The sequence below is a fragment of the Bos taurus genome, chromosome 25 (assembly GCF_002263795.3).
Source record: "Bos taurus isolate L1 Dominette 01449 registration number 42190680 breed Hereford chromosome 25, ARS-UCD2.0, whole genome shotgun sequence".
Taxonomy (NCBI): domain Eukaryota; kingdom Metazoa; phylum Chordata; class Mammalia; order Artiodactyla; family Bovidae; genus Bos; species Bos taurus.
In genome coordinates this window covers 1481527-1502575 of record NC_037352.1, presented here as the reverse complement: position 1 = coordinate 1502575, position 21049 = coordinate 1481527, and the positions used below count along the sequence as shown (strand labels likewise).

The following is a 21049-nucleotide window of genomic DNA, read 5'->3' as shown; positions in this document are numbered from 1 at the left end:
ACAACATCAGGAATTACAGGAGAGCTGCTGTCATTGAACTGGAAGCCTGGAATGCATGGGAGTCACTGGGTCCCAGGGCAGCAGGGCCAATGGTGGCTCACTGTGCCAGTCAACAGAGTCAAAGCAGCTGTCAGAATAATCTGACTCACACAGAATTACAGAGTTGGCCAGTTGGGCAGGGTGCTTCTCAAAGTGAAGTAGATTGGAAGTCTGGTCTCACTTGATCTGTATGAGCAGAGGTCTAACTTGAATCATAAAGATGATTTCCTCGTTGCCATTTCCTCCTCCAGGGGATCTTCCTGACCCAGGGCTTGAACCTGCGTCTCATATCTCTTGCGTTAGCAGGTGGGTTCTTTACCACTAGCGCCACCTGGGAAGCCCTGTATGAGCAGAAATCTAACTTGAATCATAAAGACAGACACTAGACTCCCTCTGTCAATTCGCAGGCTTGAGCCAGTTTGTGCTAAGTCAGTCAGTCATGTCTGACTCTTTGTGACCCTATGGACTGTAGCCCACCAGGCTCCTCTGCCCATGGGATTCTCCAGGCAAGAATACTGGAGTGGGTTGCCATTTTCTCCTCCAGGGGATCTTCCCGACCCAGCGATGGAACCCATGTCTCTGTCTCCTGCATTGCCAGGCAGATTCTTTACCCACTGAGCCCACCTGGGAAGCCCTTGAGCCAGTTTGCATGCCCAGAACCCTTTGAATGAATCAGAGCCAGCTGAGTGGTCAGCAGGAACCTCTGGGCTCCAGAGCCAGGAAGGACCTTGGACTTTGCTCACTTCTCCCAGCACTCCTGGCTCTGCATCCTGGCTAGGGTGACCCTTGAGCTTGAACTTGGCCCAAGAGCAAGCTGGCCTCCTGGGGCAAGCTGGGCCCATGTGTCCAGGCCACGCCCTTGTGGCTGCCCCTTGGGCTCAGAGCTATAGCACAGTGGGCTGGAGGGCTGGGCCTGGGGATGGTGAGACTTGTAGGGGAGCTGTGAGTGGCAGTGCTTGATGCCTGCACCCCAGGGGTCCCATGCTCATTTGTACAGGGTGGTAACTGGGGGCTGGCAAGCAGTGCTCTGGGAGGAGGGGAGTGAGGAGGGTGAGCACCAGGACCCCAAGGTCCCGTCATACTGCGAACCTGGAAGTGGATGGCCCCTGACAACGTTTCTACCAAGGGCTGGGGGAATCATAAATCCACCCCACCCCCCTGAAGGATTGCATCACAACTTCTGGCCTGCCCCTGCAGTTCCTTCTTGAGAAACAAAAGGCTTTTTGAGAGCCCATCCCCCTCTGCCGCCTACCGTGCCTGCTTCTTTGCCAGGTGGAGGTCCCGGGACACAGCCTTTTGAGCCAAGGGTTGCATTCAGGGGCAGACAGCTCCGGTTGCTCTGTCAAACCCAGCCAGCAGGGCTGGGCATTGGCAGGGCAGGGCACCTCAGGCAGGGGACCAGTGGGACTCTGCTGATCCCCAGCCTGGAGGTGTGAGTGGATGCAAAGTCGCTTCAGCCGTGTCTAACTCTTTGCGACCCGGGAACTGTAGCCCACCAGGCACCTCTGTCCATGGGATTCTCCAGGCAAGAATACTGGAGTGGGTTGCCATGCCCCGCTCCAAGGGATCTTCCCGACCCAGGGATTGAACTTGAGTCTCTTATATCTCCTACATTGGCAGATAGTTTCTTTACCACTAGCGCCACCTGGGAAGCCTGGAGACTGGGCTTAATGAACACAGAGCAGATGACTGAATTGATGATGCCTGGGGCTTTTGCTCATCCAAGGGTTTCATTTCTTCTGAGTGACAAGTCCAGTGCCAGGGAGAGCCATGACCCTGGTAAGGGTGCTACTTGGGTCCTGTTGGTAGGTCTCAGGACCCCCTGACACCCTGCATGCATGTGGGCAGGGGCCGGACGTGGAAGGGGGCACCTGCAGAGGTCGGTGAAGGTCACCACCAAGCCAGCCACGTGCCCCGACCCCATCCCAGGCCCTGCTGGGGGGTGTAGCGCTATGATCCCCTTCCGAATCAACCGGTCTTCAAGGTCCTCTCAGGGAGTGGGCCCAGGGACCGTGTGCAGGGCGGACCGGCAGAGGCCGCTCAGGCCCCAGGAGCGCCTGAGCAGGTCTGAGCGGCGCGGCACTTCCCTGTGGCGCCGCCGGGGGCGCTGCGGTAGCAGCTTTGACCGCTGGGCGGGTCCCCGCCCCGGGCTCCCGCCCGCGCCGCGCTTCCCCGCCGCACCCAGGAGTCAGCGCCCGCATCGTCCCGGCTCCAAGCCGCGCCGGCTCAACAAGCCAGTGCCCCCCAACCTCCACCACGAGCAGAGGCCACCTGGCGTCCGAGGGTGCGGCGGAGGCGCATTTGGTGGGCTTCAAGGCAGTTACTGCTCGGGAGACTTCCCTGGTGGTCCAGTGGCTGAAACCTTGCCCTTCCAATGCAGGGGACCCAGGTTAGATCCCTGGTCAGGGAACTAGATCCCACGTGCTGCAGCTAAAGAACCCGCATGCCACAGCCAAGGTCAAAGAGCCCACATGCCGGCAACTAAGACTTGGTGCAGGGAAATAAATAAATAGTAAAAAAGAAAAAGTTTCTGGTTGAGACTTCCTTGGCAGCCCAGTGGTGGAGACTCCTTGCTTTCAGAGCAGGAGGCAGGGGTTATGCTCTGGTGTTGGGAGAGCAGTGGAGGCCCAGTGTGCCCCCTTCTGGAGTCTGCAGAAGCAGACAGAGCTGGGGGCTGGGAAGGTGGTGACTGATCCCTCCCAGCCCCAGCCAAGCCCCAGACCCTTCTCCAGGGCATTTGGGTGGGACCCACCTGCTCTGAAGCCCCAGCCTCCTCTCTGTGGCCCTTCCACACCTTCATCGTACCTGCTGGCCCACGCTGTGTGCTTAGTTGCTCAGTGTCTGACTCTTTGCGATTCCATCATCTGTACCCCACCAGGCTCCTCTGTCCATGGAGGTTCTCCAGGCAAGAATACTATAGTGCATTGCCAGGCCCTCCTCCAGGGGATCTTCCCAAGACAGGGATCGGACCAAGGTCTCCCGCACTGCAGGAGGATTCTTTACCATTTGAGGGGGCACCAAATCCTGAGGTTCTGCCTCCCACACATCTTTGTCCACTTCTCTCCCACACAGTAGAGACAGCTCCCAGCTGTCCCCACCAGTGTGGTCTTTGAAAAATAGTCATCAGACCAGGTGACTTCCCTCAGTGGTTCCCTCATGCTCTGCCTGCCAAGGCTCCGCAGAACCCACTCTCTGGCTTGATCCTTGATCCCTGACTCCACAAGTGATAGCACAGTTATTTATTTATCGTAACTGTGTTGTTTATATTACGCACACCATCTGCACCCAAACCCCCTGTGCCTGGGCCTCTAGACCAGGCAGATTCCACCCTAGAATGGTGGAATCTCATTCCCTCCCAGCATCAGGGTCTTTTCCAGTGATGCTGTTTTCATCAGGTGGCTAAAGTATTGGACCTTCAGCTTGGAAAGATTGAGGGCAGGAGGAGAAGGGGGTGACAGAGGACAAGATGGTTGGATGGCATCACCTACTCAATGGACATGAATCTAGACCAAACTCTGGGAGATAGTGAAGGACAGGGAGGCCTGGCGTGCTGCAGTCTACAGGGTCACAAAGAGTCGGACACGACTGAGCAACTGAACAACGACATCTCTTTCCCTACCCCAAAGAGTGAGCCCTGAAAGGGGGCTGCCTGTGGCAGGACCAGATGAATGTGCATAAAACCGCACTGCCTCTGCTTGCTCCCTCTGCGGGGGCCACATAGTCTCAGGATGAATAAACCACACATCTGTGTGAGTGTATCCATGGCCTGGAGGAGGCAGGAACCCCAGGGCCACTTGTCACCCTACCCCTAGCCCTGGGCTCTGCTAGAAGAGCTTAGGGGTAAGACGCACAGGGAAGATGGTTGGTGAGGTTCTGGCAGCAGACAAGAGAGGGGCTGCTGGGAAGGGGGTTACCTGCTGATAATCTCCTTCCGCCCCAGCCCCTCAGCTCCCCCAGCACCTGTCTCTAGGCGTGACTTGTTCCTTGTAAAACGGTGGAGATTATCTGTGTTGCAGCCTCTGGCTTCATGTCTTACCATGTTTCATCTCTAGTCAGGACATTTACAAGCTCCTGTTGGCTTCAAAGGGCTTGGCAGCTGCACTGCTAGAGGCTGGAGCAGAGAGGAGAAGGGCCCATGGGCTCTGCTCCCTGAGATGCCATCTGCCTGCTGCTGGTGGCTTTTTGGTCCCTTAGTCTCGGTCGTTGTGGGGTGTTTTGTGCTCCATCTCTGAGGCCAGAGCCCCTGGGGTGTACCTGGAAGTTGGGGGAGGACAGGGAAGCCAGTGTCAGAGGAAGGACAGTGTTGACCATATGGGGGACAAGGGCGGAGTCACTGTTCTCTGAGGCGGGTGTGGCGGTCAGGCTTGAAGGTCCTGTTGTCCAAGCAGGGAGTCTGCCACTTAGCGGGGTGTCTGGAGGGGAGCAGAGCAGAGTGCAGGCACATGTTCAAGATGCTCAACCCTGGGGCTCTGGGCTCTGGATCTTCCCAAGCCCCAGTTGAACAAGCCTGGCTGAATGCCCGTCTGCCCGTCTGTCTGGCCAACTGTGAGCATGGGGTGTTTCCCCTGGAAGCGCAGGGGATGGGTGTGAGGGGCATGGGCCTCCGTGGGGGGCTGTTCCCTGGCCTTGCTGGCTGTGAGTAGGTCACTGGTGTGCAGGGAGGTTCAAACTTGGGGCTCTCCACATGGGGCAGGGGATGGTGGCAGGGGCCGGTGGGCAGGCCTCTGAAGCCCCTCTTGCCTGTGTGTATGTGAGCATGGTCCTGGCCCTTGCAGAGCATGGGCTTCCTGAGCTTGCACTAGCCCCCAGCTCTTGATGGAATGTGTTCAGCCCACGGGGGCCCTCTTCAGGGCACAGACAGACCTGGCCACAAAGCCCCAGTGGCCTAACGTGGGGGTTCCTGGATGACTCACAGGCTTCCCCAAGGCTCTGAGAAGCCCGGCGTACGGCTGCAAAGATGGAGGAGGTGGAGGGGGGACAGAGGGAGTCCTGTTTCTGTGGGCCCCCCTTTCTCCCCTCTTTAGACTCACCTTGGGTCTAAAGGCTGTTACCAGCCCTCTCCTTTGTAAGGCTGGGACTCCCAGCCTGGGAGGACTGTTATAAATGGAGCTGGCCCAGGCTGGTGGGTGGGAAGCAGTTTGCAGGGCCCACTTATGTGTCCTGGACTTGGAGCCCTGCCCTCTCCTGGGGAAGCAGGGGCCCAGTGGCAAATGGGCCTCTTTCTGCTGCGCCCCCCAGGAAGACCCAAGGGAAAGGGGTGGGGGTGGCTGGAGGCAAGCTGGGGCCATTCCGGCTCGGGACTCGGGTCTGGCTCCTCCTGGCAAACCCCAGGGCCACAGGCAGGCTCGGCGCATTTGTGTGAACACACAGTGTCCCTTCTCCTAGGGATCCTGTTTGCCCTGCAAGCATTTCTGTCCTTCTGTGTCCTCACATTTAGCTGGTCTCTGGGAACAAGATCCTGCTGCTACTGCTGCTGTGTTGCTTCAGTCGTGTCTGACTCTGTGACCCCATGGACTGTAGCCCATCAGGCTCCTCTGTCCATGGGATTCTCCAGGCAAGAATACTGGAGTGGGTTGCCATTTTCTACTCCAGGGCATATTCCCGACCAGGGATGGAACACGCATCTTCTGCATTGGTAGGAGGGCTCTTTACCACTAGTGCCACCTGGGACACCCTGGGACTAGGGAGGCCCTTCCTCTCCAGCCTGGTCCCCAGGAGGACAAATTAAGAAGTACTTAGGGCTCCCAGGGTGGGAGTACCTTCAGGGCTCCCCTTCTTGTGCCAGAGTCACTGTCACATGCCCACTGCCTCCGTATCATAAAGAGCTTAAAAGCCAGGCACCCAGAGAGGTGGGGGCTGGTGTCATCTCCGCCTTATAAAGTAGGAGAGTGAAGCTCAGAGAGGCTGGCTACCTGCCCAGGTCACACGCTGGGAGGGGCAGAGCTGGGCTTGAGCCCGCCATCATCGCCGAGAAGCCTTGCTGCCGGCTTTGTGCTGTGCTGTGCGCCCCACTCCCCAGGGCTTCCTGGCCCTCGCTCCCTACCAGACTGAGCTGGGCTCTGGGGGTGGGTGGGGTAGGTGGGGAGACGTCTCTCAGGGGCGCCTCCCCGGGAAGGAAACCGCATCCTCTATATGCTCGGGCAGACCCGGCATCTGAAATGGAAAAACCCCACACAAATCAAGGACAGCTGGGCCCACCCTCAGCCTCAGCCCCCTCCCCTCGGCTCCCCTTGCAGACTGAGGAATCCCAGAGGGCTGCAGGGCAGTGGGTCTGGGGGGTGAGGGTGTGGTTCTCAGGGAGGAAGTTTCTGGAAGCCCCGCATGTGTGAAATCTCCCCCAGCTGTGCCCCACGGAGGGAGGGACTGAACGGTGTTATTAATCATTTTCCAGAGCAGAGCTGCACACCCTGCAATGCTGCCCCTGGGGGCCTGGGCTGGGGAGGGGACAGCCTGGGAAGGAGAGGAGCATGGGGGCGGGGCTCCACACCTAGACTGTCTCAGACATACATGCAGAGTCAGTCACTCAGCCACTCAACAAAGGTTCATGAGCACTCACCATGCTTAGGCATGGAGCCACAGAAGGGATCAAGACTGACTCCATCCCTGGCCTTGCAGAGAGCATGGGTAGGTGGAGGAGGTAGATGGAGATCAAAATCGCCCACAGGGAAATCATTACCGTCTGTGAAGGAGATGCAGACACAACTGGGATAGCTGGCTCATAGACCTGTGAGGCCAGGCTGGTCTGTCCATCCACCACGACCTTGCTCCCTGGACTCTTTCCCTGGGGTCACCCAATCTGGCCCTCCCCCAGGGATGCTGTGTACTTGACCCAGCTCCGTCCACCTCCTCTTCCACATTCTCCCTGCTCAGGCCCTTCTGCCATATTAGATCCAACTTCTCTGCATGTCTGATGGCTGGCCAGGGAGGGTGAGCAGATGGACTTTTGCCTGGCCCCTGACTGGGCAGGGGACCCAGACGAGGTGAAACGGGAATTGAAATTGGGCCATGTGGAGCACTCAAAGCTAAAGGGCTCCTGGGAAGATCAGACTGGACAGAAAGGCCTGGTTGACACCTGTTTTTTCTGGACAGGAAGTGTGACCAGACAGGGCAGGAGTTAAGCCACTCTCTCAGGGCACAGGGACAGCCACTCGCCCTGAGTCCCCATGGCCTACTCTCTTCTGGGGCCCCAAAGTGACTTTTCACCATGTGGCTGAAAGGGGGTGATCCACCCTCCCTAGGTCACACAGCCAGTGGTGAGTTGGGGCTGGACTCTGATGGCAAGGCAGGGTGGAGGGGCCACTCAGACATCCTGGGGAGAAGGGAAGGCAGCAGCCCTGAGGTTGAGAAGTACAGAGACATAGATGCTGAAACTTCCATATTTAACCTTCAAAAGGACTCTTCAGGGAGTTCCCTGGTGGTCCAGTGGTTAGGACCCGGCACTTCCACTGTCCTTGGCTCAGTCCCTGGTGGGGGAACTAAGACCCCACAAGCTTCATGTAGTTAAAAAAAAATGAAAGAGGACTCTTCATAAAGGGATAAATAGTTACCATTTGACCGGGCAATTTCACTCCTAGGTATATACCCAACATAAACGAAACTTATGCTCACATGAGATTTTGTAAATAAACGTTCATAGCAGCATGATTCTCAGTAACCAAAAGGTGGGAAAAAGTGCAACTGATGAATAGATAAGCAGAACGTGGTCCAGCCACACAGAGTATTATGCAGCCATGAAAAGAGCGAAGCACTGACACACCACAGTATAAACGACCCTTGAACACACTATGCTGAGTGAAAGAAGCCAGCTGCAGAAGGTCATATAATGTATGATCCCACATATATGATACGTGGAGAAGAGGCAGATTCAGAGACAAAAAATAGATAGTGGTGGCCAGGGGCTGAGCGAGGGGAGAATTGATGCTTTTGAACTGTGGTGTTGGAGAAGACTCTTGAGTCCCTTGGACTGCAAGGAGATTCAACCAGTCCATCCTAAAGGAAATCAGTTCTGAATATTCATTGCCAGGACTGATGCTGAAGCTGAAACTCCAATATGGCCACCTGATGTGAAGAACTGACTCATTGGAAAAGACCCTGATGCTGGGGAAGATTGAAGGCAGGAGAAGGGGATGACAGAGGATGAGATGGTTGGATGGCATCACTGACTCAATGGACGTGAGTCTAAGCAAGCTCTGGGAGTTGGTGATGGACACAGAAGCCTGGTGTGCTGCAGTACATGGGGTCACAAAGAATCAGACACGACTGAGTGACTGAACTGAAATGAGCTGCTAACAGGTATGGGATTTCTTTCTGGAGTGATTAATATGTTCTGGAATTCATTGTGGTGATGGTTGTACAACACTGTGAATATGCTGAAAACTGTTGAATTTGAGAATGGTGGCCGAATTAGATGGCCGAATTGCATGGTACGGGAATTGTGTTTCAATGAAGGTCTTCTTTCAGAGTCAGGATGGAGTTTTCCACTTTAGGGACCAGAGGTCTGGGCTGGCACGAGCCTGAGGACAAGCTCTAGAGGAGGAGGAGGCTGGGACCCACTCCCCCGGGACGGCCTTGGCTCTACACGTTCTCTGCCTCCCCACCCGGCTCCCATCACTGTGCTCTCTGAGGCTGAGCCTTCCCCTGGCCGACTGGGATGCTGTCCTGCCGCTTGCCTCACCATTATCTCTAGAAATCCTTCCTCAGCCTCTCCCTCCACTCCCATCCTTCCACTGGCTGGTCTTTATTGAGTGCCTGTCGGGTACCAGGCTCCATGAGGTGCTGGGGATACACTGGTGAACAAACATCCCAAGGCTGCCATCCTGGATGTCCCCAGATCTGCACCTACCCCTCACCTGAGAGGGCTTCCCTGATGGCTCAGATGGTAAAGAATCCGCCTAAAATGCAGGAGACCCGAGTTCGATCCCTGGGTTGGCAAGATCCCCCGGAGAATGGAATAACTATCCACCCTGAATATTCATTGGAAGGACTGATGCTGAAGCTGAAGTTTCAATACTTTGGCCACCTAGGATGTGAAGAGCTGACTCATTGGAAAAGTCCTTGATGCTGGGCAAGATTGAGGGCAAGAAGAGAAGGAGATGACAGAGGATGAGATGGTTGGATGGCATCACCAACTTGATGGATGTGAGTTTGAGTAAACTCCAGGAGATAGAGAAGGACAGGGAACCCTGGTGTGCTGTAGTCCATGGGGTCACAGAGAGTCGGACATGACTTAGTGACTGAACAATGACAACTCACCTGGGAGCCAGGTGGTGGGTGGAGATAGGGGATCAGCTGCCAAACACTGAGCAGACTCTTGTCCCTGGACATCACTCCCCCACCTGCAGTGTGTTCAGGGTCCTGCTGTTCTTGGTGAATTCTTCCTGAAAAGTCTCCAAACAGGTATGTGTGTGTGTGTGTGTGTGTGTGTGTAGGCCGGGGTCTAAGGGAAAGGCATTCCCAGGAGGGAGTACAGCCAATGCCTAGCCAATGCTGGTGCTGGGGCAGGGAGACAGAGGGGCCACCAGGGTTTAAAGCTGGAGTTCGGAGCCCTGAGAAGTGGTTGCTGAGGTTGTGGGTGGGTGCTGCAGGTGGAGCGGGCGGCTCTAACGAGAGCCAGACTGTCTGGAACAAATCCTGTTTTAAGCTAGACCAGAAGAAGAACTTCCTGTGACCCTGCGTGTGCTGGCATGCACCTGAGATGGTGCTTTGCCAACACTCCACCCACGGGGCTCCTGCCTGAGTCTTGCCTTGACAAGCAGGTGCAGGTATGGCATCTGGGAACTGGGCTGGGGCCCTGGTCAGTGGTTTTCACCCCTGGCTCTGCAGGTGGGTCGTGGAGGCCCCTGCCCTGCGGGAAGTGCTCCAGGGTGCTCTTAGGTCTGGATACCATTAGGCCCAGGAGCGGCCCGTTAACCAGCAGAAGCTGGGGCATTGGTCTCTGGGCACTGACTGGGGGAAGCCTGGCCTCTTCGAGGAGTTCAGGCCCACCTGCCCCAGCCCCGAGGCCAGGAAGGCTGGGGAACAGGCAAAGGGAGGACATGGGTTCCATTCTGTCTGTCCCTGGGGCTGGCTCGCCCTCTCCTGGCTGGCCTTCATTGTGCTGTGCTAGGGGCTTAGTGAGCCTGGGGGATCAGAAAAGTCCCTGAGTGTCCAGTGCCCAGCAGGTCTCTACTGGGATGGGCCCTGAGTCTCCCTGCCCCTCAGAGGAAGCTCTCTCAAAGGACACCTTCTCCTTCTGGTTTCCCCAGCACAGGTAGGTCTCCTGAATCCTCCACATCTCCAATACAGCCGCTTCACCAGCGTCAGAGATGGGTCACTGACATCCCAGGGGGACACCGGGGGACTAGGCTGCACATACAGACAGGTGGAAAGGCTCAGGAGACAGGTCTGAATTTCACTGGGCCTGTTTCCCCTGAGCATGTCTCCCAGACTTTAAAATGGTAATCAACTTGGCTAGTCGTCTCCAACGGCCCTGTCCGTGCGTGACCCTGGCGTAGGGCAATAGCAAACCGATTGTCAGTAGGGTGAGCCCGGTTCCCGCCGCAGACTTCCCACTTTTCCAGAGCCCCTCTGAGCACCAGGCCCGGAACCGCGAGCCACCTTGACCCACTTTCTCCCCCCGCGCACCTGCCGCGCCGCTCCGCGCGGCGATCGGCCCTCTAGGAGCGGGTCCTTTGGACAGCAGCGCAGTCCTGTCACCGTCCTGCGGTCGCCGCCGCCGCATCCCGAGAGGGCTGGGGCCTGGGGTCTCCGAGAGGGCGTGTCAGGCTAGTCTCTGAGGCTCCGAGTCGCGCCCGTGGGTGCCGGCGCGTCCAGGGAAGAGCAGTGGTCTAGGCGGGGCGGGGCCTTTGGGCGGGGCGGGGCCTCCCGCCCTCGCCCTGGTCCCGCCCCGCTCGCAGAAGACCCGGCAGTGGGGCGCAGAGCAGAAGTCGGGTGCCGGCCGGCTGCGCGCGGCACCGGCGGGGATGTTCGCCCTCCTGCAGCCCGCGCTCGCAGGCCTGGGCGCGGTGCGGCCCCATGGCAGGTAGCGGCGGCCTGGCCGGCGGGGCCGGGGGCAGCCAGGGCACCGCGGGAGGGCCCGGGACCGCGCTTCGGGCGTCCCGTGCGCCTTTGCTGTTCGCCGCGCTGGTTCTCTGCGCCTACTGCCTCTGCGCCCTCCCTGGACGCTGCCCGCCGGCCGGCCGAGTCCCCGCGCCGGCCCCTGCGCGCGCCGAGCCGCCCCGAGCATCCCGCAGCCCCAGGGAGCCCGGTCTGCCCGTGGCCAGTGGCTCGGGCCGGCGGCGCTTCCCGCAAGCCCTCATCGTGGGCGTGAAGAAGGGCGGCACGCGCGCCCTGCTGGAGTTCCTGCGGCTGCACCCCGACATCCGCGCGCTCGGCTCGGAGCCCCACTTCTTCGACAGGTGCTACGAGCGCGGCCTCGCCTGGTACCGGTGAGCGCCCGGGCCCGTCGGCCCCATCGGTTTCCTGGCGGGTGCCTTCGGGAAACGGCGTGGTGCGCTCCAGGGGCCTCGCTGGGGAAGCGGCGGGGCAAGGACTCAGGGTATCTTCTGGGGCTGAGACCAACCTGCGTGCGGGTTGAGATTTGACTTCCTGCAGCGGATTTTATGGAAAAGAAGATGGGTGGCCGTGGGCTCCCAGAAACTTTGAAAACTCCGGGGAAAGCCTTGGCTAGGGGGCTAGAGTGTGATTCCGGCTGAGAAGTAGTTTCGAGCCACTGGAGTCTGAGGCGCTTTGGAAATGCTTCGTGCTCAGTCGCGCCTCTCTGCCGCATCTCTCCGGGAAGGAAAGCCTGTCTAAACTCTGGTCAATTACCTTATGGAAGGGCCTCCCGGTTCCTTGCAGCCTCCTAGAAGTATCTATCACCCCATTCCCACCCCAAGATCCCTGATCCTGGAAAGAGAAATCCTTCTCCGCAGTCCTGGGGGTCTGGAGAAAGTCTGGTCTTTACAAAAGAGGAGGGTGCCTTTGAGTCAGTGTCCAGGGATGGGAACTGGGACCCCAACTTCATGTCATGGGGCTCTGTAGCTGCCCTCATTCCCACCCGGTATGACCTTTGGGGGTTGGAGGAATGAGGGGGGCACCAGCCCCCGCTGAAGTAGCCTGTCCTGGTGGCTGATCAAACACCGGCCCCTCCCTGCGGAGGTTCACAGGGAAGAGTGAACTTGAGGCCCTGCCTGCTGCCTCTGTCAGTCAGGCACAAGTCTGCCTCGGTGTCTTATACTTTCCTTCGGGTAAATGAGAGCTTACAGATGGAGAGTGAGTCACCCCACTCCCTGTGGCACCCACCTCATCCCCAAGCCCAGGCCTAGCCCCTAAGGGACAGCGAGGACCCTGCCCACAGTCACCTGGTGAACAAGCGGAGAGTGGGGGGTGGCAGGACCCAGACTCTTGACCTACATGTTTACCAGGCTTTCTGCACCCAGACTCCACCCGGCCTCCATCTCCTTTTTATCTTTGCTTTTTGCATCAGAATCACTTAAGGATTTGCAGGGTTCCTACTGAGAACTGGGGGTCTGGCTCCTGAACTCTGAAGGACGGCTGCCTTTAGGGGTCTGGGAAGTTGTGTGGTGATGGGGGAGGTGGGTCCATCCTTGCACCCAAGTGTCTGAATCCCTGCATTCCCGATGCTTATGGAGAGACCACTGTCCGCTCTGACAGTGCTCCAGCATCCCAGAGCATCCTTCATTTACCACTTCTGTGCACAGGAGGAAGAGGGGGAGGGGAGGGAGAAGGGGGAGGGGAAGGTGGGGAAGGAAACACTGGTAACCAAAGTGCAAACCTCAGAGCTTGGCCCTGATTGGCTAATGAGGGAGGGGCTGCAGGGGCGTCTAGAGCTGGGTTCTCAAAGAGCTGGGGGTCTTGAGACCCCCATCCAGACGGGCCCTCCCTGGGCACACACTCCAGCTTTGGGGGACTGGTCTGGGGAGCCTAAGGGACCTGAGAGGAAGCCAGCTGGACCCAGATTCCGGGTCAGGTCTTCAGCCTTGGGGAGGGGTTCTTGGGCCCCTGGCATCCCTGAGGCCCGAGATGAGGGGGGTGGGGGTTCTGGTCTGTTTAAGTGGTGGAGGAGGAGTCCTTCCTCCACCCAGCCCCTGTAGGGGGAAGGGGCACCGTCCCTCCTGCCCCTCTAATCCGGAGCTGTCCCTTGGGGCTGGCTAGCGCTGACCTCTCACTGCTGGTGCAGGCCTGAGCTTCTGGAGGGCATGTGTCCACGTGCCCTCCAAGGGAGGTGCCGACACATGCACAGCTGGGCTTCGTGTTGCTCACAGACACCTGTGTCCCTGAACCTGACTGTCCTTCCAGCCAGCCGTGTGCATGCAGTGAGCCTCTGAAATTCCACCCCTGCCTCAGTCTCCCTAGCTGCAAAGAGGATGCCCAACCCCTGGTCAGGTCTGCTCTCAGGACCCTGGACCCAGCCTCCAGGGCTCTTTCTGGGTGGTGGTTTGGAGCAGTGAGCAGAGGAGTGGCTAGTACCCCAGTTGAGTTCTGGGGACACCAGTTCCTCCTGGGCTGTGACCAGGTGGTGTCTCGGGCCCTTCCCTTGGCCTTGGCAGGCATCCTGGGCTGCTCAAAGCTGACCTTGGCCAAACCAGTCCCCCTCCCTGGGCCTCATCTCCTCCCTCAGGTTCTTGAGGGTCCTCCTCCTTGGGGACTGGGGCCCTCAAGTGTCTCACACAGCACTCGTTCATCCATTTGCTGACTCACCGATCACCTTCTGTCTGGCAGAGGCTGGGGCCATGCAAACACCCCAAAATCTCGGTTCAGCAGGAGTGCCCTGTCTGGGGGCAAGTGGGGGCTGTACTCTGACTGTGGCATTTTGGAAAAACAGACAGACCAGGAGGGGTGCAAGTCTGGGAACCCCCTTGGCTCCTGGCACTGTCCTGTTTCACATGGGAACCCTAGCTGGTTCCTGATGAGTCCCAGGGCCCGCGGGATGGGGCCCAGGCGAGGTGTGAGACACAGAGGAGGGGCGCCGAGGTGGAGGGAGGCTGAGACAGAGAGGGGTCCGGGGCAGAGGGGGAGCTGAGAGGGGTATGGACGGCCCCCCAAGGCGGAGGGGCGTCCTGAGGCAGAGACAGAGGGGAGGAGTCACACAGGCTGGATGGAAGCCGCAGGGAAATGCAGACCAGATGATCAGGGAGCGCGTGTCCTCAGAGCAGCCCGTCAGATGTTGGCCGTGGGGGGTCAGAGTCCTGCCCCTCTCATCCTCTCCCCCTTCTCTCCCGCCCCCGAGAAGTCCCCATCCCCACCTTCCTGCCTGCCTGCCTGCCTGGGTGACAGGCTTCTGAGGCCCGTGGAGGGGGGCAAGTCATTGATCCCAAAGATCTTAGCTCTCCAAGCTGCTGTGTGGCAAGCGTGGGCACCCCATCCCATCCCATTCCCCTTCCACAGTGGGGCACCTCCCCCTTCCTTGGAGAGAAAGCAACAATGGGCGCTAAGGCCCCTCGCAGTCTCCCCGGCTTCCTTGCAGCCCCTCACCCCAGGTGTGAGGGGATGGGGCTGCTCAGAATCGGGGTGGCCTGTCTGGGGAACAAGAGAGGGTGCTCCTGGGGTCACTGGGCACCTGGGTAGGAAGCAGATGGAAAGGGGTTTCAGTCGGTGAGGAGGGTCCTGGAGCGGTCAGGGCTGGTTCCCTCCCTGCGGGGGGCGCTGACTTCTGCTGCTGTCTGTGGGCACTGGCTTCTGTCTGTGAGTCTCAGCGTCGAGGTCCAGTGTGGAGAACACCCCTCCTTCTGGCCTCCCTCTTGTGGGAAGGGGGGTTCCCTGAGCTGGCCACCCCAGGCTGCAGCCCTGGACTCGGCCCTGGGCCTTGTCCCCACTCCCAGTCTCTTTGAACTCACCCTGCAGTCCCCACCTGCATTCCGGGCTGACACCGCCTCCCAACAGTTGCAACGCAGGGGTGGGGTGGGGGCCCATGCCCTCCCTAGCACTTCCTGCTCGTCTCCGAACCTCAGTGTGCCTGTCTATAGATGGGGCAGTGACTGGTGTGAAAGGAGTCCCAGCTCACTCCTGGGACGTGGGGGAGCAGAACTGTCCCCCATAACTTCTGTAGACTGGCTCTGCCCAGGGCTTTATTTCAAGGGATGGGGGCAGCTCCCATAGCTGGCCAACCACGCTGCCTACCCTACTCCCCAGAGCCAAATGGGGGTGTCGGGGGAGTGGCAGGACCCCCGGGACTCCCACGTGCACGTTCTCTGGTCCTGACATCAGCATCCTCCAAGCTGGTACCCCAACTCGTGTGTCTGTCCACCCAGCAGAGCAGAAGAGGAGCCTGCCTCCCCGGAGCTGAGTCTGGGGGTCACTAGGCTGGTTGAGACCTCAGTTCTGTCCTGTCTGTCACCCTCCTGGGGGGAGCCAGTCCTAGGGGCTGTCCACGGGGGCGGGGCAGCTCTGTCAGAAGCGGGCAGAGACCCCCCACCTCTGGAGCGCAGGTCCCAGCCTCTGCCTCTGTTGACCTAGTTCCCTACCCTCCCTCGGAGCTGTTTGCTCAGCTGGCCTCACCGCTGCACCCTGCCCCACCCGACCCAGCTCTACCTGGTTGGCAGGGTGGCCTCGGGACGCTGCCAAGGTGGGGTGCTAGGAGGGGCTTCACCCGCTCTGGGATAGGATCAGTGCCCCCCAGCCCTGGGCCAGAGAGAGGGGACTGCTGAGAAGGCTGCATGCAGGCCCTGCGCTCTGGGTTCCCAGAGGGGTCTGGGCAGCCCTGGCGGCTGAGATGGGTCCTCAGGCCGCCTCACTAACTTCTGCAGTGTCCTAGGCTGGGCTGTGGCTTTCAACTTTCTGGGACATGGGGAGCAGGTTGGGGAGAATTAGCAGGGCTGCCTTCAGAGGTGGGGAGGGGCGATGGGGGGGAGTGACAGAGAGGAAGGCGGGACGCCCTTTGCTGGGGACACTGGTCAATAACTAATGACCTAATTCAGGGGACGCCATGAGCCACTTAATGAGAGTGTGACCAGGGTAATTACAGTGCAGGGGCCTACGGGGGTTGGGGGGACAAGTGGAGCCTTGTGGGCGGTAGGCCTGGGGCCCCTGGCCTCATGAGCACTGGGTCTGGGGTGAGAGGCACCCGTGTCAGGGTTGGGGTGCAGCTGAGCCCTGTGGGGGTGTGAGCAGCCTTGCAGGATGGGCCCCACTTCCAGCCTGCCCCAAGGCTGAGCACCCTCATGGTCCACACCCCAGGCTGCCCACGCAGGCACTTTGGATGGGTGGGCCTGGCTGGGTGGGCAAAGGGGAGGCTCAGCTACCTTGTAGGTTTGGGGCTTCCCTGGCGGGGGAGGTTAGTACTGGCCCTGGGTCAGATCTAGTGTGGGAGGAGGGCCAGCACCCACTCACGCCCCCTCTCCACACTCCGTCCCGCAGGAGCCTGATGCCCCGCACCCTGGACGGGCAGATCACCCTGGAGAAGACCCCCAGCTACTTCGTGACACGGGAGGCCCCACGCCGCATCCACAGCATGTCCCCGGCCACAAAGCTGATCGTGGTCGTGCGGAACCCCGTGACCCGGGCCATCTCCGACTACGCGCAGACCCTCTCCAAGACCCCGGGCCTGCCCAGCTTTGGCGCCCTGGCCTTCCGCCGCGGCCTGGGCCCCGTGGACACGGCCTGGAGCGCCGTGCGCATCGGCCTGTACGCGCAGCACCTGGACAACTGGCTGCGCTACTTCCCGCTGTCCCGCTTCCTCTTCGTCAGCGGCGAGCGCCTGGTCAGCGACCCCGCCGGAGAGCTGGGCCGTGTGCAGGACTTCCTGGGCCTCAAGCGGGTCGTCACGGACAAGCACTTCTACTTCAATGCCACCAAGGGCTTCCCCTGCCTTAAGAAGGCGCAGGGCAGCGGCCGGCCGCGCTGCCTGGGCAAGTCCAAGGGCCGGCCCCACCCACGCGTGCCCGAGTCCGTGGTCCAGCGCCTGCAGGCCTTCTACCGGCCCTTCAACCGCAAGTTCTACCAGATGACCGGCCAGGACTTCGGCTGGGACTGATGGGGCCAGGGCCCACACCCTGTCTGGGAAAGCTCAGTGATCTTAATTTATGCCCATCACCCGGCCAGAGCAGACTCTGGGCACACGCTGGGCAGAGAAAAATATTTACAAAATAAAGTTGGCATCTGTGTTCTTCTAGGAGCCCTTGAGGGTTGGAGGGTGGGGCTGGAGGTGCCACCTCCTGGAGGTAGAAGTGGAAAGTGAAAGTTGCTCAATCGTGTCTGACTCTTTGGGACCCCATAGACTGTAGCCCATCAGGCTCCTCTGTCCATAGGCTTCTCCAGGCAAGAATATTTGAGTGAGTTGCCATTCCCTTCTCCAGGGGATCTTCCCGACCCAGGGGTTGAACCTGGGTTTCCTGCATTGCAAGCAGATTCTTGACCATCTGAGTCACCAGGTCAGACCCTCTGGGGTTGGGGATAATCATGACCGGGGACCATTCATACCAGGAGTTGACAGAAACTCGATCCTTATCCATCCCTTCAGGTGGGCGGTGAGCTTGGCTTCTTGTCACAAGTGAGCAACTTAGGCTCAGAGAGGTTAGGGGCCCGCTCGGTGACACACAGCTCCGCCCTGGTGACTCTGGAGACCACCCTCGGGCTCTCTTCTCAGCCCTGGGAGGCCGAGCTGGGCCGTCCCTGTTCCAGGTGGGGAAGTGGAGGCCCCAGCTTGCCCACCTGAGATGAGTCTGTGCGGCTCTCCAGGATGCACCCGCGATCCCAGCTTACTCTGTGTCCCTATGCCCAGTGGACACCTGTTCCTGGAAACCTGGTGGACTCTCCAGACAGCGGGTGTGGGGGACTCCTGTGTGCAGAGTGGTTCTTCTGACAGCCTCCAGGCAGCTCCCTGCACAGCCCTGCATCACCCCCTAGGCTCTGACCATCACAGGCCCCGCCCACCAGATTCTGCAGGCCACGCCCACTCCCCCGGCCCTCTGGGCCCCACTTTTGGGGTGTTTATCCAACTTCCTTCCCTGAGGATGGGCAAGCAAGAATGCCCAGCTGCAGCCCAGCTGCCAGCTCGGCTCTTAACCAGGCTAGGCCAGACTGGGGCAGGCTGGGGTCCCTACTCCGTCTGTCTTCCCCTAGAAACCCAGGGCCCCCTCCGTAATGATTGTCACCTGCCTCTGGGCATAGTGCTGTCCGTCAGGTGCCCACCAGCTGTCCTAACTATGATCTCCAGGGCCCCTTAGGCCCAGGCCTGGGCATACCCTGGCCCAGTCCTTGGGTCCGTGTCAGATGGCCAGGCTGGGCCAGGGCTAGTGGAAACACGGTGGCAGATTTGGGTGGGTGTGGACGTGCCCACAGCCCCCTCCCCCAAGACTCAGACTCCTGATCTGGGTGTGGGGGAGGGCTGGCTTGTCACAATGATGAGGAGGGGTGACACCCTGCTCTGGAATCCTGCTGGGTGGTGAGCACCCGCCTTGGCAGCTCTGCCCCACTCCCCAGTCGTCCAGTTAGGGCCGGCATGGGGCAGGAGGGGAGGCCGTCGGCCCTGCGGCCAGCCTGGACCTTGCATGTTTCTTCTTCTCCTGGGACCTACCCTTGTGCAGACTTTCGCCACCTCCTGAGTGGACGGCTCCGGGGGCACCTCTTCTGTTTTCCTGCAATGAGCACTCTGCACACACGGCAGCCAGAAGGGCATCTTCAGAGTAACCCAGATGCTATTATTTAAAATCCTCCAATCTTCTCCCCACCTTCTTGCTTCTAGAATGAAGACCAGATGCCTGACTGAACCTCTTAAGGCCCTCCAAGGCGCGTCCCTCTGCCTGGTCTCTGTCCTTCACTAGCTAGCCTCCAGGCTTCTCCCCATCAGCTCCTCCCACTCGCCAGGACCTTGCCTGCCTCAGAGCCTTTGCATGTGCTGTTCCCCCTGCTGGGGATGCTGTTTCCTGAAGAAGGTGTCAACTGAGAGGGAGGCAGCTGTAGGCCCCGCAGCTGAACTCTCAGCTGGCTCATTTCTCCTGAGAGGTGCTTAAAGTTCCTTTCACGAGCCTGCCATGTGACCGCCTTCTCCTTCCCGAAGCCTCCTGGATGTAGAGCTGATGGGGGCCCTAGTTTGTCTGGTCTGGGGGCCAGGCCCCACTCAGAAGGCAGTCTGGGAGCAGTGAGGAGAAAGGTGGACAGCGTTGCTCTGCTCAACCTGCTGCCCGTGGAGACCAGGCTGAAGGGCCAGCGCCCGGTGCCCGGTGCCCAGCTGGGCCTCAGAAGGCCTTGAGGGCAGCCGTAGGGGTCCTCCTGGCTGTGCATGGGGGTGGGGCTCCACGGGAGAGCCACCGGCCTTTAATTAAAGCCCCTAAATTGCTTCCCCAGCTGTTCAGTGGGTTTTCCATGTTGGAATGTTCCAGATGGAGTGAGCAATGCTGATTCAATTACCCTCTTCCTGTTCCTCCCAGTGGAGAAGGAGATGGGGGTGGGGTGGGGCTGGGGGCTCTTCAAAGCCCTGGGTGTCTGGGAGGGGCTTGGAGCCGTCTGGGGAGGTGGCTGCTTCAAACTTGGGGGTGCTTTTCCCCAAGTACTTCTAGCCATGGTTGGTACTGGTTCCAGTGGGGTGAGGACAGCATTCTCCACTCTGAGCCTTATAGGCACTGGAGACCCCGAGCAGACCCTGAGGGCCTGAATGGCTCCTGTATCAGGCTGGAGACCCAGATCCAGCCTTCCCATTGACCCCAAAATCCTTTTCTGTCATGCATCCTAATTCTAGATGTGGGGAGGAGCCCCTCAGTCCTGGCAACTTTTTTTTTTAATATTTATTTATTTGGCTGCATTGGCTCTTTAGTTGTGGTGTGTGAACTCTTAGTTGGGGCATGTGGGATCTAGTTCCCCGACCAGGGAACGAACCCGGGCCCCCTGCCTTGGGCACACGGAGTCTTAACCACTGAACCACCAGGGAGGTTCTAAGTGCTGGCAGCTTGACTTTCATCCTCTTGCCATCCATGGGGTCCCTTGTGCTCCTCCCCGGGGCTCTCTGGCTCTGAAGTTGCTTTCTCTCTTTCCTGCGTGTCTACATTATGCTCCCTGAGGAGAGGGACCACCTTCCAAAGTAACAGGAGAAGCACAGGGGTGGGGGCGGCAGGTGGCTCGGGTGGGAGGCAGACGGGAGGTCAGGAGAAGGAGGGCTGGGTAAGGAAGCTGTGCCTGTGGAACAAGCCCTCCGTGGGTACAGAAGAGTGGAGAACAAGTGTGCAAATAAAACTTTGTACACCAGTGTTCGTGGCTGCTCTCTTCTCAAGAGCCAAAGGATAGAATCAACTCGTGTCCACTGAGTGAAAGAATAAACAAACCATGGTCCATCCATAAGATGGAATACTATTTCACCATAAAATGACAAAGTAGTGACAAACCAACAACATTAGCACACTTGGAAAAACCTCAGTGAAGGAAGACAGTCACAAAGCGTCACGTATCTTATGATTGCAGGCATAGAAAGTTTCCAGAAGAGCAAGTCCATACACAGAGACAGGAAACAGATCAATGGTTTCTAGGGGCTCAGAGACTGGGGCGGGGCCTGGGGGTGAGCACTTAATGGGCGTGGTGGTGGCTGCACAACCCTGGCTCTGCTGTCGGGGAGGTGCCCTGTCCCCAGCCATGTGTCCCCTACCTGCGCCCCCAGCCCTCAGCTGAGATGGGGCCCTCCGCAGGTCTCTCTTCTCGAGCTGCTTGGTCCCCGAATGCTCAGCCCAGCTCTGCATTCCCAGGAGTCGCCTGGCCAGCCTAGGTTCCTCTCCCTGCCCCTTGGGCAGCAAGCTGTGGTGGGTGAGGGACTCACCTGCCTGTCTCCTGTCTCTCAGCTACACTGTCTGGTGCTGCCTGCCATCCAATGTCTGAAAAGCATGATTTTGCAGGGTTTTGTCCTGTTTTTCAGTTGTTTCAGGCAGAAGGGGAAATTCAGCCCCTGTTACTCTATCTCGGCCAGAAGCAGAGACCTTCACGTCAGAGAGAAAGAAGTGACTGTGTCATCCTGAAGAAAGAGACCAAACAGCCCTGGCTGGGCTCTGGACCTGCTGTCGCCGTGAATGGGACACGTCCCCTCCAAGGA

The 21049-nt window shown here is 59.1% G+C and overlaps 1 protein-coding gene and 1 long non-coding RNA gene across 4 annotated transcripts; one reads left to right on the top strand and one right to left on the bottom strand.

The window, feature by feature from the left end:
• Positions 1-291: 291 nt before the first annotated feature.
• On the bottom strand, positions 292-10822 carry LOC104975826 (uncharacterized). 2 transcript variants are annotated; one of them, XR_009492808.1, is made up of 3 exons: positions 6596-10822; positions 4076-4293; positions 292-380 (listed from the first exon to the last, which is right to left on the bottom strand). It is a non-coding gene; the product is annotated as an uncharacterized lncRNA (long non-coding RNA). The 2 variants fall into 2 exon arrangements; XR_815324.4 differs by having other exon boundaries at positions 10663-10784.
• Positions 10823-10915: 93 nt separating this feature from the next.
• On the top strand, positions 10916-17144 carry HS3ST6 (heparan sulfate-glucosamine 3-sulfotransferase 6). 2 transcript variants are annotated; one of them, XM_010819192.3, is made up of 2 exons: positions 10916-11435; positions 16396-17144. In XM_010819192.3, exons 1-2 carry the CDS (start codon positions 11053-11055, stop codon positions 17009-17011), a joined length of 999 nt encoding a protein of 332 aa, XP_010817494.1. In that variant the 5' UTR covers positions 10916-11052; the 3' UTR covers positions 17012-17144. The 2 variants fall into 2 exon arrangements, with proteins under 2 accessions (XP_010817494.1, XP_002697966.1); XM_002697920.5 differs by having other exon boundaries at positions 10921-11465.
• Positions 17145-21049: the final 3905 nt, after the last annotated feature.

Coding starts and splice junctions, on each gene's coding strand:
- HS3ST6 (XM_002697920.5), top strand. CDS start 11,053: ATGGCAGGTAGCGGCGGCCTGGCCGGCGGGGCCGGGGGCAGCCAGGGC. Junction 11,466..16,395: donor CGCGGCCTCGCCTGGTACCG/GTGAGCGCCCGG, acceptor TCCGTCCCGCAG/GAGCCTGATGCCCCGCACCC.